This window comes from Syngnathoides biaculeatus, chromosome 13 (genome assembly GCF_019802595.1).
Source record: "Syngnathoides biaculeatus isolate LvHL_M chromosome 13, ASM1980259v1, whole genome shotgun sequence".
NCBI lineage: Eukaryota > Metazoa > Chordata > Actinopteri > Syngnathiformes > Syngnathidae > Syngnathoides > Syngnathoides biaculeatus.
The window spans coordinates 18,372,817-18,390,671 of record NC_084652.1 but is presented as its reverse complement, the minus strand read 5'-3'; the positions used below and the strand labels follow the sequence as shown (position 1 = coordinate 18,390,671).

The 17,855-nt window shown below is 42.4% G+C and overlaps 1 protein-coding gene across 1 annotated transcript in view; it reads left to right on the top strand.

Annotated features, from left to right (window-relative positions):
- efr3a (EFR3 homolog A (S. cerevisiae)) overlaps positions 1-17,855 on the top strand; it is a 69,290-nt gene that overhangs the window by 37,664 nt on the left and 13,771 nt on the right. Inside the window, exons 8-15 of the mRNA XM_061839068.1 lie at positions 2,227-2,305; positions 3,175-3,310; positions 6,641-6,811; positions 6,902-7,016; positions 8,044-8,095; positions 10,760-10,932; positions 14,052-14,127; positions 14,264-14,425. Of these exons, the coding sequence (XP_061695052.1) occupies positions 2,227-2,305; positions 3,175-3,310; positions 6,641-6,811; positions 6,902-7,016; positions 8,044-8,095; positions 10,760-10,932; positions 14,052-14,127; positions 14,264-14,425 (964 nt within the window). The remainder of the gene's footprint in view (positions 1-2,226; positions 2,306-3,174; positions 3,311-6,640; positions 6,812-6,901; positions 7,017-8,043; positions 8,096-10,759; positions 10,933-14,051; positions 14,128-14,263; positions 14,426-17,855) is intronic.

The window sequence follows — 17,855 nt, the reverse complement described above, 5'->3', positions numbered from 1 at the left end:
GTGTCCTATTTTTTAAATGATTTTACCTAACGTTGACTGTACATTTTACATGTATGGCTTCCTGATAATTTGTTTGTTATTCCACCTGACAGACATGTCTACCAAATTTAATGCTCCTCATTCAAACTCGTTTCAGGCGTGAATTTTGAAAACACTGACATACTATAACAGTTCGGCATTTTATAGTCGTCATCAAACTTTGCTGCCCACAACAAATAATGAAAACTCAATTTAGCATCTACCATCTGTCTTGTATACGTGGTTCAAATTTGGTCACAATTGGACAAAATCTTGGAGCATCGTCTTATAATACAAATGAGCCTAAAATGGACATTTCTAAGCAAAATGGCTGATTTCCTGTGTTTTCAGGCATGGCTTCTCTTTTGTGAGTCTAGTCACAATAGGCATTTCCAAAATAACTCCAGGACCAATTCTTCTTTGAAAAGTGAGCCTGAAATGGCAGCTTCAAAGCAAAATGCCAGACTTTTCATGTTGACATGTCATACTGTCATTGGAGCCAGAATTTTTCAAATCTCTTTTCGTTCATCTTTAAAGAACCTCTACAAATGGTAAAAATTAACCTAAAATTATGTTTCCAAAACATAATTTGTTTTTTTTTTTAATAAAAAACATTGGATTTATTGTATTTTTTCCAGCTTGGCGTCTTGAAATATTTGGTGGGTTCAGTCATGATGGACAAGGATACTAAATTTCATGCTAATAAGTCAGACTACCTTCCTGTACTGAACTTTCCAAAATCTCCCTTAGGCATTTTAGCCTTTGAAAGACTCTTGGACATTAGCCTAAAATGGTCACTTCAAACCATCCCTTGAGACTTTGAGTTGCCTCAAGACAAACACATTTACGAAATGACAAATGCAAAAACTCAAACTCGTTTCAGGGATGTATTAAAAAAAGAAAAAGTCTAGACTGAGGTCAGGATGGAGTTCAGCCAGGCGCCTTTAAAATTCAAGGGTTTGAAGGATGACGTGTGTGTTGACTGAGTGAGGTCAGAGAGTAGAAAAAGAAAACTGTCAACTTTGGAATTGTCCGAAATGAATGTGTCGCTCACACGAACCCAGGGATGCCATTTTGCCTCCGTTTCACACACATTTTTTTTTCAGTTTCAATTTAAAATCAAATGATTTTCACCACACATTCTTAAACCAGCTTCAGATTCACCGCTGCTCGACTGAAGTGGAAAAAAAGAGCTATTAAGACACTACAATACCTTTGCATGTGGGCAAGAAGACCCATATACACATTGTGTGTGTGTGTGTGTGTGTGTGGTTGGAGGCATTATCTTTGTCTCATAATGCAATCTGTTAATTTTTAAATAAAATATTTAAAAATTTAGCAAAGGCTAATATTTGGTTTTTAATTGGTCGAGCCCTACAATAGTTTTATTTTTGTTTGAAACAGTTTTTTTTTCAAATGTGGTTGTTTTTTGGTGTTGGCTAGATTGGATTAATTAAATTTCAATTTATTTCAATGAGGAAAAATGTATTTGATAAACTACAGAAATATTTGTAAGGGTGTGCTGTATATTGAACCCCTTTATATGCACACTTTGGTATTGTAGAATTTCCTCTTTTGTGGATTTGTTTTTTTTTTTTTTAAATGTATTTTCCATCATTTGCTGAAAAATTCACTCATCTTTGTTTTGGGCCATCTTGCAGTGACCTGTGTCCAGGAACTATGTTTTAGTGAGATGAGGAGCTTCATTTCAACAAAAGTACAATTTGTGACATCTATGGGCAGCTATAAACTGTATGAGGGGTGTCAATTATTTGAGGATTTTCTGTATTCCAAATCCCCTACCAATCAACAAAGGTCACCGTGAAAGATTAAGCTTTTTTAGCATTTATTAGCTCCCTGTGACAATTGGGTGCATGTCCAGCCTTCCTGGTGATTGATGTGTTCCCACCCCCTATACCACTGCCACGTTATACCAGCAGACTTTGGGGAGTTGAAGGCATCATGCCAGCTGCCGTCTTAGCTGAGGGCATGCTTGTCTTCCTCATTGGGAGGCGAGCAGCAGCTGTGGCTCGCAGACCCGCCGGCCTCCAGGGGGGGCCTGGTTGGCATCCGTGTGGGGTTCAGGTCAGTCAGCAAATCTGTCGGCTGCCATCTGTTGAACGTGACCTTGCGTCAAATTTTGCCGCTGCCAAAGGGTGACCTGATGACATCAGATGACTGATGATGACATGATGTTTGCGTCCACAGGCACCTGGACAACCATCACCTGTGGGACCCCAACGAGTTTGCTGTTTCCTGCTTTAGGATCATCATGTACTCCATTCAGGTTGGCGTCCTCATTCGTCTGTGACGTGCAAGAAAAAAAATCTAATTTTTGAAGCCTACCTACCAGTCTGTCTGCTTTTCCCACATGTATACTCATACATGTACACATGTATACATGTATGTAGAGCCTAGCTACCTATTTATTTCAATTACATACTCACTTATCGATCTGTGGTGGCCCTGGCTTGACTGTCAACCTGTGCGAGAACCCCATTTGGTTCCCCTTGCTTCAATTACCTACACATACCAATGAAATCAGATGGGCGAGAGTGGACCCAATATAAGATCCGGCTATCGATTTCCCATACAACTGATCCTCACTAGGGTTGCAGGCATGCTGGATCCTATCCCAGCTAAGAGCACAGAATTTGGATTAAGACAAAAAAATACAAAAACAAATTTTGCATTGCACACAAAAACAAGATAAACTTATTCCAATAATTACCTCCCAGCATGATAACTTGTGATGAAAATTGCATTGTTAATTACTTGATGCTTAACCATGTTCCAGACACATTAGAGACAATCGTTCAAATGTATATTAGCTGTTAGTGCCTTTGGTAATTGACTTTCGCTTCCAGATTTATTTAGGTCCACATTAGCTTTATACAGCAGCCAGAAAAGTATGTCAAGATCACAGAAACCTTGTCATGTTGTCGTACAGACAAACGAACAGGGTTCTCCCGAAACAAAACATTAACTTAGGGTACGACAACATGATGCACAACAAATAAAATGAACAAACACAACTACTATGACTCTAAGGTAACAAGCAAAAACAGGTAATGATGACAAATATGATGAGTTAAAATTATGTTTGCAATCATGCTTATGTGAAATGAGAACGTTCTTCTCTTTTTGGTATTACAGGCGCAGCACTCTCACCATGTCATCCAGCAGGTCCTGGGCCACCTGGATACCCACAGCAAAAACACCCCCAGGGTACGCGCAGGCATTGTACAAGTGCTGCTGGAGACAGTGGCTATTGCAGCCAAAGGCTCTGTGGGTGAGTCGTGTCACACCGCGTCTTTTTTTTTCATCACAAAAGAAAGTTGCTTCATTATCACTGTATCCGTCAAAGGGGTAAAACCCTTCATGTACGCTAAAATATGGGCTTTGTCCTTAATAATAGTCACCATGGTCGACCGACTGAAACCAAAATTTCTAACAAAGTTCATCTGTGTCGCTCTTTTCTCTGGATCTTTTTATGATGGTAATCATTGTTTCCATGGTAATTGCTTTTCTTTTGGCTGGACCAGCATCGCTAAAAGACTCATCTTACTTCTTTGCGGCCATAATGTGTAAAAAGGAGGGTGATAAAGACAAAGATACTCCCGGCGCACAAACACAGACAGGCACTATGCATAAGCTTTGCAGAAACATTATCGTGCTGGGGACAAAATCGCAGACGAGGCACCTGAAGTTGAAATTTCATAAGTCGAGTACATGAGTACAGTACAGTACTTGAGGACTTCCTGTATATTAAATGGACAAGCCATTTAAATAGACATATTGCTCCATCTTGTGATCAGTCAGTGATCAGTTATCTTTTTTTTTTAACTCGCTTATCAGTGATCAGACCCAAAAATCCCCATCCTGTAAAGCCAAATTTTTATACAGTGGACCAAGATAGTTAGCTACAAAATCTACTAAAACACCCTAAATCGTGATTAGAGTTTTCCAAATGGCTCGACTGTACTCAAAATAATCATCATTCCCTAGTCCGTAGTCGCTATAAAGGGATTTTTATATCGTGTACTAAATATGGATGGATACAAGTGACTCAACTTGGAAGTTTTTCGAGAGAGCGTTGTTCCAACGATTTTCTGTGTTAACTCACAAGCAAAACTTTGGGATACAGGCAATGTATAGTGGTGGTATACTCAAATTATTTCATAACAAGCAGTAGTTTGGCAGCTAGAACTAGACAAGAAATGTTAAAAAAACAACAAAAACAAAGAAGGCTTTAAACTCTGTGTTACCACTTCCTGTCAAAGATGACTATCAAGATTAACACGCAATGGAGAATTATCTAAATTTCTTGTTTAAAATAAGCACCCCCAAAAATCAGGAAAACTCTTCCACCTTTGTATAATACGCAGTATTGATTTGTTGCTGTCCGTATGCTCTAAACATGTAGTATTGTATACTATACTCTATACTTTGCCTCCCGCCCGAAAATAGCTGTGATTGGTTCCGGCACTCCCGTGACTCCTATGATGATAAGGAGATGGATGGCTGTTTTAATCCCCAGACCTTGTTCAATTTTAGTGTACCAGCCTTTCATCTTGTCTGGAAATTTCAAGTTTTTTTTTTAACTCAAATTGTATGACTCAATCCAGTAAACAAATTATTTAAAAAATTAAATAAAAGGAATGTTTCAATTGGCCAAAAATTATTTTCGGGTTGCCATTTGGTGTTCACTACTTTGCCAGATGCATTCTGGGATATAATAATTAAGGCACTACATTGGGGATAATGTTCAGTATCATCCGTACACATTCTAACAGCACAACAATAAGCCACCATATACGTCGGGTTATTGCTTGCCAACACAGCCATGATCTCACGTGTGTTTCACCGCTTCTGTATTGGGAAATACATTACTGCTGGCCTGGAACCATCCAAGAGTGCAAAACTGGTGACATACTGGAGAGTGAACCCGCCACGCCTCCCAATCTGTGGCTCGGTATGGTATCAAACATTATGTGGATTTAGATTAACATGGTGACCAGGAAATGGGCAAATTATGGCCCCGGGAACATTTCTGGGCCAACGAGCATTTACTTTATTGATAAAAGTAAAGTAAGTAAGTTTCTTTCGGCTTGTCCCTTTCGGGGTCGCCACAGCGTGTCATCTCAGATGAACGCACATATGTTTGGCACAATTTTTACGCCGGATGCCCTTCCTGACGCAACCCTTCTCAGGGAGTGGAGGCCCCAGTGGGATACGAACCCACAACCCCTGGTTTATCAAACCAGTGCTCTAACCACTGAGCTACAGGGCCTCTCCATTTACTTTATTGATATTCCGGTAATATTTATTAGATTAATATAGATGCTTTTTTTCCAGACTTATTAATGAAAATATATTTTCCACTTTTCATTCTCCTAAAAGAGTCATTTCATCAGTGTTGTCCATGAAAAGATATAATTATCTGCAGAAATGTGTGGGGTGTACTCAACATTTGGGAGATAGTGTAAGTTTAGAATGATTTTTAAAGTTAAATAATTGGCAAATTCATTAAAGTTACCAATAGTAAAATGAAAAAGATGCACCAAAGAATATTTACCGTATTTTCTGGCCTACAGAGCACACCAGATTATAAACCTCATCCAGTACATTTGTAAAAGAAATACCATTTGAAATAATACACACATTGAAACAGGAGATATTTACAAAGACAGACGGTACACAGAAAGAGTTTTCAGAGTTATAACACCTAAGCTTAGCTTAACATAGCAACAACACAGTAGCACGAACAGGGCTGGTTTAAAAAAAAAGAAAAGAAACATACCGATTAAAAAAAAAAACGGTTGCGGGAGCTACAAAGTCGCAACACGGAAGCACAGCATTAACAGAGCCAGTTTAAAAAAAACATACCTAAATCAGTGAGACGTGGCACTAACACAGCAGAAACATGGTAGCGCGGCGATAACGCTAGCATGGGGCTAACGGTAGCGCGGTGCTAACAGTACTGGTTAAAAAAACATACCAGTAAAAATCACTGAGAAACGGCAGTAACACAGCATTAACACACTAGCCCAGCACTAACAGGGCCAGTTAAAAAAAACATACTGGTAAAAATCACTGAGAAATGGCAGTAATACCGCAGCAACACGCTAGCACAGCGCTAACGGTAGCGCAGCGCAAACAGGGCCGGTTAAAAAAAAACACCGGTAAAAGTCACTTCCTTTGCACATATATTCCACTGGTTCACTCTTACCTCTTATTTCTGGCGGCCATTAGAAAAACTGCACAAATTAGCCGCATCACCATATAAGCCGCAGGGTCGAAACCGTGTGAGGGGAAAAAAAAGTTGCGGCTTCTAGGCTGGAAATTACGGTAGTCAAATCATTTTTTTTTACTTTTTTCCCAAATGAACTGACCCATATATCCATTTTTAGAAATCAAAAGTGGCCTTTGAGCACATAAATTTGCCCAACCTTGAATTGTCACCTGTGTTAGCCTGTAATAGCATAATTCCATGGCGTGCTGTTGTCGTCTGTTTGTTAATCCCTTTCGGAATGTGACGGACAGACATGACCGATTTCCCACCCCTGCTGCCCCTGAAAGTCCGCCTAGTTTCTCACTTGCCATGTTGGGCGGCATTTAGGTCCCACGGTGCTGGAGGTGTTCAACACGCTGCTCAAACACTTGAGGATGAGTGTGGACCTCGAGCTAGGCGAGAGTTCCCGCAGAAACTCAGCTTGCAGCTCCACATCAGCAGGCCGTGGCAAGGAGAGCGACGAGCGCATTGTGCAGAATGCAATCATTCAGACAATTGGTATGCGGCCAGGTGCATTTTTACGTTTTCATTTCTTGATATTTAAAACTAAACTTACTTTTTTCCTCTTTTTCTGTGGTATTGTGGCAGGATTCTTTGGTGGTAATCTCCCCGACTACCAGAGAGCTGAGGTGATGATGTTCATCATGGGAAAGGTGCCAGTCTATGGGACACCTTGTCACACACTGGACACTGTTAAGATTGGGTGAGCTGCAAGGAAGTCAACACTTGATGAGTATCTACACCTACGGACCTACCTACAGTACATATGTCATATACCTACCAAACTGTTTAATATACCTATTTAACTAATTACCTACCCACCTATTTTACCTACATATCAAATAGAGGCTGATATTTTTGGGAATCCCACCAGGTCCATTAGGTCATGCTGGATTCCTGTGGCATGGGAACAATCTTCACGAGCAATCGTGGTTGGTCACGAGTAGGAATGCTGGTCAGCAAGAGTGGGAGGGAGTGGGAAATGTGGTAACAAAGTCCCCCGAGAATTGATGGGGGTGCAAACCATGAGATTGGTGTTGATGAGAGTGGAAACCATGACAGCAGTAGAAAAACGTGATGCAGTTATACTTAATTTTAATCTAATCAATATTTAATCTTTTTTTTCTCTGCATCGACCTAAACATTGCTCACTCAGGAGTGACCTCAGTCTGTGGGAGTGCGGTTGACCGGGATCAGACAGAACCCCCCCATTTGGGATTGTAAATGCTGTGGGAACGATCTATGTGGTAATGGGAGGGAGCTGTTTTTTTTTGTTGTTGTTGTGGTTTTTATATGTTCTGTAAGTATTCACAGGCTTTGTCCTGCATCTCTAGTAGCAATTACAGACTCATTTTTTTCACTATGATGCCTACAAGCTTGGCATATAAAGCCAACATCTGGTGAAGTAAACACACACACACACACATGGGCCCACTCTTACACACAAGCTCCTTTTTGTCTTGACCCTGATGTCCCGAGTTGTCCTCACGGATGTCCCAGTCAATGTCTGTACCAAAATGAAGGAACATAATACAGCAAACTTGCTAACAGCTAATTCCCCCTCCATAACAAGATTAGACCCATCCATCCACCCACTTCATTGCAACAATAACAACCCACCGCCCGGGCACCCCTCATTACAAACATTGATGTCCTTCTGCTAATGCAACAGCAGCTGATGTTTTGTCTTTCCTCTCACCTTCCGGGACCTTTGGGGATGGCGTCCTCAGGCATCAGGGGACCAAGAGGATCCAGACCATGCTGCTCAGTTCCCTCATCATGGTCAGTCATTATACTGTAGGCACAGTGTATGGATGCACATATCATCCCAACATCAGGTTGTTCTTCCAGGGTACCCCTGAAGGAAGGTACTACTCCGAAAAAAATGGTCTAGTCCCAAATGAATATTGTAGTTTCAAGACAATTTTGGTCCTGAGAGATTGGTGTAGTTCCAAGAAATGTTTTTGCCAACCAAATATGAGCATTCATATAAAGAATCGCAAACCGCATCGGTTGTTGCCCGGGTTAACAACATCTGCTCCGGCACTGTTAACCTGCCGACCGAAAATGGATGGAATTGGCGTTGTGAATTTTTTCCAGAAAAGGTAGGAATATAGGGTGACCTACAATTGCAGAGGTAGAAGCATCCAAGTGGATTACATTATGTTCAAACGATGTAATCTAAAGGAGGTTACTCCTATTAGGTAATGGTAAGGGAGAGTGGAGCTAGACAGCATAGCATAGGGGTGGGTTGGAAAACTAAGAGGACAGAGAAGCATGTGGTGGAAGCTGAGAAAGGAAGAGTGTTGTGTGGCCTTTCAGAACAAGGCGAGACAGACTCTCAGTGGATAGGAGGAGATCCCGCAAGACTGGACTATTACAGCAAAGGTGATCAGAGAGACAAGCAGGAGAGTACTTGGTGTATCTTCTGGTATGAAAGGGGAGGAGGAAACTTGATGATGGAACCCCAAAGAACAGGAAGTCCTATAAGGGAAGAGGTTCGTGAAAATTAAATTGGACACTGAGAGGACCGATGAGAGAGGAATACATTAAGATGTAACATAGGGCAAATTGATTACAGTGCTAATAGACAGGTTGATAGATGAAGTTAGACTGGAATCCCCTTGGACCATGATATTTGCAGATGATATTGTGATCTGCAGCAAAAACAGGGAGCAGAGAGGCGTGGAGGGGGAAGTGTGAGGCTACAAAGAGAAGACATGCAAGGGTGGACGACTTCAAATACTTGGGGTCAACAATCCAAAGCAATGGTGAGTGTGGTAAATAAGTGTAAAAACAGGTCCAAGCAGGTTGGAACAGCTGGCGAAAGGTGTCTGGTGTGTTATGTGACAGAAGAGTCTCTGCTAGGATGAAGGGCGAAGTCTATAAAACAGTGGTGAGGCCGGCCATGATGTACGGCTTAGAGATGGTGGCACTGAAGAAACAACAGGAAGCAGAACTGGAGGTGGCAGAAATGATGATGTTGAGGTTCTCGCTCGGAGTGACCAGGTCGTATAGGATTAGAAATGAGCTAATTAGAGGCAAAGCCAAAGTTGGATTTTTGTTGGAGACAAGGTTCAAGAGAGCAGACTTTGATGGTTTGGATATGTCCAGAGGCGAGAGAGTGAGTGTATGGTGGAAGGGTGCTGAGGATGGAGCTGCCAGGCAAAAGAGCGAGAGGAAGACCAAAGAAAAGATTGATGGATGTTGTGAGGGAAGACATGAGGACAGTGGGTGTTGGAGAGGAAGATGCAGGAGATAGGCTTAGATGGAAAAAGATGATACGCTGTGGTGACCCCTAATGCGACAAGCTGAAAGGAAAAGAAAAAGTAAAAGCAGGGAGCAGGTGGAGGAAAAAAATTGAAAGGTGGAGGCATACACTGGAAAGAAGAGGAATAAAGATTTGCCAAGATAAAACAGAATATATGTCCATGAAAGAGAGGTGTGGAGGGGGAAGAGTGAAGCTACAGGGACAAGAGCTAGAGAGGGTGGACGACTTCAAATACTTGGGGCCAGCAATCCAGAGCAATGGTGAGTGTGGTGAGGAAGTGAAGAAACTGGTCGAAGCAGGTTGGAACAGCTGGCGGAAGGTGTCTGATGTGTTATGTGATAGAAGAGTCTCTGCTAGAATGAAGGGCAAAGTTTATAAAACAGTGGTCAGCCCAGCCATGTTGTACATATTAGAGGGAGTGGTACTAAAGAGACAGCAGGAACCAGAGCTCCAGGTGGCAGAAATTAAGATGTTGAAGTTCTCTGAAGGAGTGAGCAGCTTCAATTGGGATTAGAAATGAGGTCATTAGAGGAACAGCCAAAGTTAGATGTTTTGGAGACAGAGAGCAGACTTTGATGGTTTGGACATGTTCAGAAGCCAGTGAGTATATTGGAAGAAGGGTGTTGAGGATGGAGCCGCCAGGCAAAAGAGCGAGAGGAAGACCAAAGAGAAGGTTAATGGATATTGTAATGGACATGAGGGCAGTTGGTGTTGGAGAGGAAGATGCAGGAGATGCACTTACATAGGAAAAGATTACACGCTGTGGTGACCCCTAACAGGACAAGCCGAAAGGAAAAGGAGGAGTGAAAGTTTTAGTCTGGAGAGAAAGTTCCAGTCCTAAGAAAAGATACTCGTACTGCAAGATGGTTATCATACCAAGTGAAGGTTCTAGTCCCAAATTAATGTTTTGATCCTGAGAGAAGGTTGTCGTCTCAAAAAAAAAATGGTCTAGATTGTGGTTAAGGGGAAGAAAATGTTTTTAGGCCATAAAGTTTTGGTACTGAAGTTCTAGTTCAGAGGGAATATGCTAGTCTTGAAAGAGGGTACGTGTACCAGTAGGTACAACTGCATCTGTAGCCATTCCAAAAAATGTGATTCTTTTGAAAGGAAAGCGCCGGAAGATGAAAATGATGATCCATGTACATATGCATGACATGACTTCCTCGTCTTTGCAGGTTACATCAGGTTTCAAGTCCAAGTCAATGTCAGCTGCTCTACCGTCTCCCTTCCTGGACCCACTCTTCTCCATCTCGCTCATGGAGGACAGCGAGCTGCGTCAACTTGTCCTCGAGATCCTGCATAACATCATTGACAGACATGACAACCGCGCCAAACTCAGAGGCATCAGGTGCCGCTGACACTCGGATCCAGTCAATTCTAAACTGTTGCTAAACTGCTAAATAATGCTACATCCTAATTGCTAGATGCTTAATGCTAAATAATACAACACGCTCAGTGCTAAATGCTTGATGCTAAGTAGTAGGACATTCTGATGACTGAATGCTAAATACTGCTACTTTCTAAAGGCTAGATGGTAAGCAATTTGGGCTTAAACGTTTCATTTAAAACCGTAATAATTTTTTTCCGTTGTATGTGCTCCCACTAATCCAAACACAATATTCCGGTTAATATTTCATTTGCGGAGTAACAATTAACCTAATAAATCATCAATCCCCAATATTCTCAGGGGGCCGCCATTTAAGGCAATATCACCCTCTGCTGGGGACCAAAATTAACATCATACCAATCCCTGCTTTTGGTTTGTATGTCAAATGACCAAACTCGCAAAATAGGTCGGCAACCTCTGTCTCAACCACAGGTTGCAGAATGATAGTTGGGGGTTGAACTTTGCTCAATTATTGTTCAAACTATCATGTCAGCCTGCAGCATACATGGGGAGTCTGCTAAAAACAGCTTCAGACTCCGTGTGCAATAGGGTTGGGCATCGAGAATTGATAACTGACATTGGGACCAGCTCTAACGTTCCGATTCCCCCGGAATCGTTCAAATTAAAAAAATCTCAGTTCCCAGTTTCGATACCGGTGCCGAAAACCAACGGAGAAAATCACAGATGAAGACATGCTCGTGCCTGTTGCATGCTGTGGCAGTGAACAAATGTTTCTTAACTTTCACAATGTGTACCAACTGACACGCTCCGAGCCTCAGCATACACCACCCAGAGGTTCAATTAAGTCAACGCTCAGTTAATTGGGTGTGTGAAACAATAAAATATGTCTATGCCAACATTGAGACAGTTACAAGATTGGCTGCAGTTTTGTACTGATAGCATTTAAGTATTTATATTTGTCTTCAACGTAAATTCTAATGAGGGGGGGAAACAAAAGCAAAACTTCACCTTATTAACATTACATCCTAATTAGTTAGGACAAAATTCACAAACGTTGTCTCACAGCATCACAAACACTTTCGTACCAGAAGATACACCAAGTACTCTCCTGCTTGTCTCTCTGATTGCCTTTGCTGTAATAGTCCAGTCTTGCGGCATCTCCTCCTATCCACTGAGAGTCTGTCTCGCCTTGTTCTGAAAGGCCATGTTTGCTGATGTGACATACGCAACCATCCAAGAAGGATGCACATGGAGTATGTAAACCTATTGTCAGCAGACTGCCTGTTTATGATGCAGGTGGCTGACAGGTTGGTTTGAACCACATTTTAACAAGTTGAGGTTCAAACCAATCACGTCACCAGCGCACAGCATGAACAGCAAGTCTGTAAGCTTGTTTTCCAGGTGTGTTCACGTGAGGTACGCAACATTAGCACAGGTACTTGTGATGTTATCAGTTGCCAGTAGTGCTGGTGTAACAGGAACACTGCAAGTTACTGATGGGCCTAATCAAATTCTTCTTCTTTTCCTTTCGGCTTGTCCCGTTAGGGGTCGCCACAGCGTGTCATCTTTTGCCATCTTAGCCTATCTCCTGCATCTTCCTCTCTAACCCCAACTGCCCTCATGTCTTCCCTCACCACATCCATAAACCTTCTCTTTGGTCTTCCTCTCGCTGTTTTGCCTGGGAGCTCCATCCTCAGCATCCTTCTACCAATATACTCACTCTCTCGCCTCTGAACATGTCCAAACGATCGAAGTCTGCTCTCTCGAGTCTTGTCTCCAAAACATCCACCTTTGGCTGTCCCTCTAATGAGCTTATTTCTAATCCTATCCAACCTGGCCACTCCGAGCGAGAACCTCAACATCTTAATTTCTGCCACCTCCAGTTCAGATTCCTGTTGTTTCTTCGGTGCCACTGTCTCTAATCCGTACATCATGGCCGGCCTCACCACTGTTTTGTAAACTTTGCCCTTCATCCTAGCAGACACTCTTCTGTCACATAACACACCAGACACCTTTCGCCAGCTGTTCCAACCTGCTTGGACCCGTTTCTTCACTTCCTTACCACACTCACCATTGCTCTGGATTGTTGACCCCAAGTATTTGAAGTCATCCACCCTCGCTATCTCTTCTCCCTGTAGCCTCACTCTTCCCCCTCCACTTTTCTCATTCACGCACATATATTCTGTTTTACTTCGGCTAATCTTCATTCCTCTCCTTTCCAGTGCATGTCTCCATCTTTCCAATTGTTCCTCTGCATGCTCCCTGCTTTCACTGCATATGACAATGTCATCTGCGAACATCATGGTCCAAGGGGATTCCAGTCTAACCTCATCTGTCAGCCTATCCATTACCACTGCAAATAGTAAGGGGCTCAGAGCTGATCCCTGATGCAGTCCCACCTCCACCTTAAATTCCTCTGTCACACCTAAGGCACACCTCACCATTGTTCTGCTGCCATCATACATGTCCTGTACTATTTTAACATACTTCTCTGCCACACCAGACTTACGCATGCAGTACCACAGTTCCTCTCTTGGTACTCTGTCATAGGCTTTCTCTAGGTCCACAAAGACGCAATGTAGCTCCTTCTGACCTTCTCTGTACTTTTCCACGAGCATCCTCAAGGCAAATAATGCATCTGTGGTACTCTTTCTAGGCATGAAACCATACTGTTGCTCGCAGATACTTACGTCTGTCCTGAGTCTAGCCTCCACTACTCTTTCCCATAACTTCATTGTGTGGCTCATCAACTTTATTCCTCTATAGTTCCCACAGCTCTGAACATCCCCTTTGTTCTTAAAAATGGGAACTAGAACACTTTTTGGGGCCTAATCAAATAACGTTTAAAATCTTTATCATGAAAAGTGGCCAAAAAGACACATCCATACAAGGTCTGCCTTGCGTAAATCCACTGTTATGTATCTATACAGATGCAATTGATTGTTTATCTTTTAAAACGATTTGAAATCTGTGTCGTCTGGAAAGCCAATTTGTTGAGTTGGTTCGTAGGAATATAAATCGATACATCAATGTTGTTGAGTCTTTACACCCCTGTAAACTGCTACATGCTGATTCCGATTGTTGAGTGCTAATGATGATGATGAATGTGTGTGCCGAAGAATCATCCCCAATGTGGCGGCTCTAAAGATCAAAAGAGAGAAGATTTCCAAACAGGATGTGGCCTTCATGAAAAAGGTTAGTCTGTTCTCACAGTTCCCATAGAAACCAAAAATCAGTGAAGTTGTTTATTAATCATTACCAATAATGTGATTAGAAGGGAAAGGTATTTAGATTTGGTTGCTATGGAAACAAGTGTTGTGTTTTTTGGCAGCATGGCCAGCAACTGTACCGCCACATCTACCTGGGCTGCAAGGAAGACGACAATGTGCACAAGAACTTTGAGCTGCTGTTCACCACGCTCGCCATCCTCACCATTGAGCTGGCCAACGAGGATGTCGTAGTTGAGCTTGTGCGCCTCGCCGTCGCGCTGCAGGTCCGTGGCTCTGTTATTATCGATCGCAGTCGAGCATTGTGATGTCATTGCAAATGCGAACTTCCAGGGTTTCAAACTAAGGTTTGGCGTTCCTGATTAAGGTTTCAAGCCAGAGTTAGGGTTGTGAACAAAGGTTCGAATTGCAAGTTTTGGTTTCAAATTAGACGTAGGATTTGAAAGTTGTGTTTCAAATTAAATTCGTGTTTTTAAACTAGGTTAACTGCGCTTGGGTGACAACCAGTTCGGGATGTACACTGCCTCCTACCCAATGACAGCTGGGTTTGGCTCCAGCACTCCTGCGACAGTCGTGAGGATAAGCGGCTCAGAAAATAGATGGCTGGATGGTTTTAAATTAGGGTTTGAAAACTTTAGGTTTTAAATGTTAGGTTTGCAAGTTAGGGTTTTCAATTGTAATTGGTCAAAAAATGTGTGAAGTAAGAGGCTAGACTCCTGACAACCTGATTATTTTGAAGACCACAAAGAAGAGGGGGGGCATCCGCATCCCTACTACCCCCATCTAACACCTAGCGACCAGAACAGGGTACAGAAGAAAGGCCTGTCCAAGGTAGGAGCAACTGACAGCCTACCTTAGGCAGCACACAGTTCAAGCAGGACGAGCGACGACCACAGCAGAGCATCCCAGGGAGAGGAAGGAAGTAGACAGTGCAACACAGGCCTCCACCTGGAGACCAGGACAAGGCCCCCGGACTGTGGCCAGTGAGCACCTCACCCAGAGACCGAGAGCAGTCATGGCACCCCCCTGCCCAGTATTCATTGTCAATAGACACTTAAAGCTCTTTTTCTCATTTTCAAAGTGGTAATTAGTTGAATTAGTACTCAATAATATTCTCTACCTTTGAAAGGAGTTTTCTTTTTGTTTTATGGGAGTAGTTCTACTATTTTCTAAACAAAAACTGTTAGTGATTTCAAAGCAAGGTTGAGGTTTCTTTCAATTCACGGTTAGGATTAAAAAAAATGTTGTTTCATTAGAAATTAGCATTTCAAACTAAAGTTAAGGTTTCAACAGGATGGACCATGATACAATTGATGTCAAAGTCTACAACAACTGTCACATAGTTTGGTGCCGTTGCTGTTAATTAAGATGGCATGCTGTGCCTTGAAAAAGTATTTGGCCCTTCCTGATTTGCTTTCACATCTCACACACAAGCTTCAAATAATCAAAACAATTTTAATATCAGTCAGAGACAACACGAGGAAATACAAAATGCAGTTTTCCAATCACAATTCAATTTATTCAGGCACAAAAAAAATGCAAACCTTTCTGACCCGATGTGGAAAAAGTAATTGCCCGCTGAACCTAAGAATGGGTTGTGTCACCCTTGGCAGCAGTAACTGAAATCAAGCGTTTGGAATTGCTGGGGTGTTTCGGATTGTTGTCCTACAGCATGATCCAAGAGTACTTCTGTTTGAGCGCAGGGACTGATGGCCGGATGTTCTCCTTCGGGATTTTCTGGTACAGACCAGAATTCATTGTTCCATATATCACAACAAGTTGTGCTGGTCCTGAGGCAGCAAAGCAGTCCCAGACCAGCACACTTCCACCACACTGCTTCACCATTGGCATTTTGTTCTTTTTATCAATTCTTATGCCAGATGGGCTTCACACCTTCCAAAAAGTTACATTTTTGACTCATCAGTCCTCAGAATGTTTCTCCAAAAGTTTTGAGGATCATCAAGATGTTTTTTTTGGCAAATGTGGGACGAGCCTTTGTTTTCTTTGCTGACAACAGAGTTTTTTGCCTGCCAATTCTCCCATGGAGGTCATTTTTGGCAATTATCTTTCCTGCGGTAGAGGCATGAATACTGCCCTTAAGTGATGAAAGTGAGACATGCAGGTCTTTAAAAGTTTGAGGTTCTTTTGTAACCCCCTTGATAAGTCGTCGTCACACTCTTTGAGTATTTTAATTGGTCGTCCACTCCTTGGAAAGTTTGCCACTGTGTGACAGTGTTTTGCTGGAGCCCCAAAGCTTTGGCAATGGATTTGTAAACTCTTCCAGGTTGATGGATTTCAATCACTTTTTTTCTCATTTCTTGTTGAATTTGTTTGGATTGTGCCATGATTCATTGGTTTTCAGATTTTGTAGCCTACTTCACATTCTCTGACAGATTCTATTTAAGTGATATCTTGATTCAACAAGTTTAGTGGTTAACAGCTTTGGACGTGGCTTGTGAAATTGAACTCACCTTTCCCAAATTTGTGGTTAGTTGCAGTGACTTTGAATTAATGGGTTGGGGGGTTTACATTTTCACAGAGGGTCAGAAAGTTTTTTCGTGCCTGAATATATTGAATTGTCATTTGAAACTTAAATTCTCTCTGAGTGATATTATTTCATTTGAAACCTTTCTGTGTGATAGACATGTAAATAAAAAATAAATTCAGGTGGGGGGCAAATACCTTTTCACAGCACTGTATGGGTCCATTCAAAAAGATAAAGCATCAGAGGCAGATTCCTTCTGGAAAGTGGTTCTTTCTCAGGACCTGCAGCAGAATCTGCCATAGCAACGACTCCAGGAATGTGTTCCACCCAAGATCTTGACCCATTTGGTTGGTGGAGAATCTATACAGCAACAGCCGACCTTCTTCTTCTTCTTTTCCTTTCGGCTTGTCCCGTTAGGGGTCGCCACAGCGCGTCATCTTTTGCCATCTTAGCCTATCTCCTGCATCTTCCTCTCTAACCCCAACTGCCCTCATGTCTTCCCTCACCACATCCATAAACCTTCTCTTTGGTCTTCCTCTCGCTCTTTTGCCTGGGAGCTCCATCCTCAGCATCCTTCTACCAATATACTCACTCTCTCGCCTCTGAACATGTCCAAACCATCGAAGTCTGCTCTCTCGAATCTTGTCTCCAAAACATCCAGCTTTGGCTGTCCCTCTAATGAGCTCATTTCTAATCCTATCCAACCTGCTCACTCCGAGCGAGAACCTCAACATCTTCATTTCTGCCACCTCCAGTTCTGATTCCTGTTGTTTCTTTGGTGCCACCGTCTCTAATCCGTACATCATGGCTGGCCTCACAACTGCTTTATAAACTTTGCCCTTCAGACTCTTCTGTCACATAACACACCAGACACCTTTCGCCAGCTGTTCCAACCTGCTTGGACCCGTTTCTTCACTTCCTTACCACAGTCACCATTGCTCTGGATTGGTGACCCTAAATATTTGAAGTCGTCCACCCTCGCTATCTCTTCTCCCTGTAGCCTCACTCTTCCCCCTCTACTTTTCTCATTCACGCACATATATTCTGTTTTACTTCTGCTAATCTTCATTCCTCTCCTTTCCAGTGCATGTCTCCATCTTTCCAATTGTTCCTCTGCATGCTCCCTGCTTTCACTGCATATGACAATATCATCTGCGAACATCATGGTCCACGGGGATTCCAGTCTAACCTCATCTGTCAGCCTATCCATT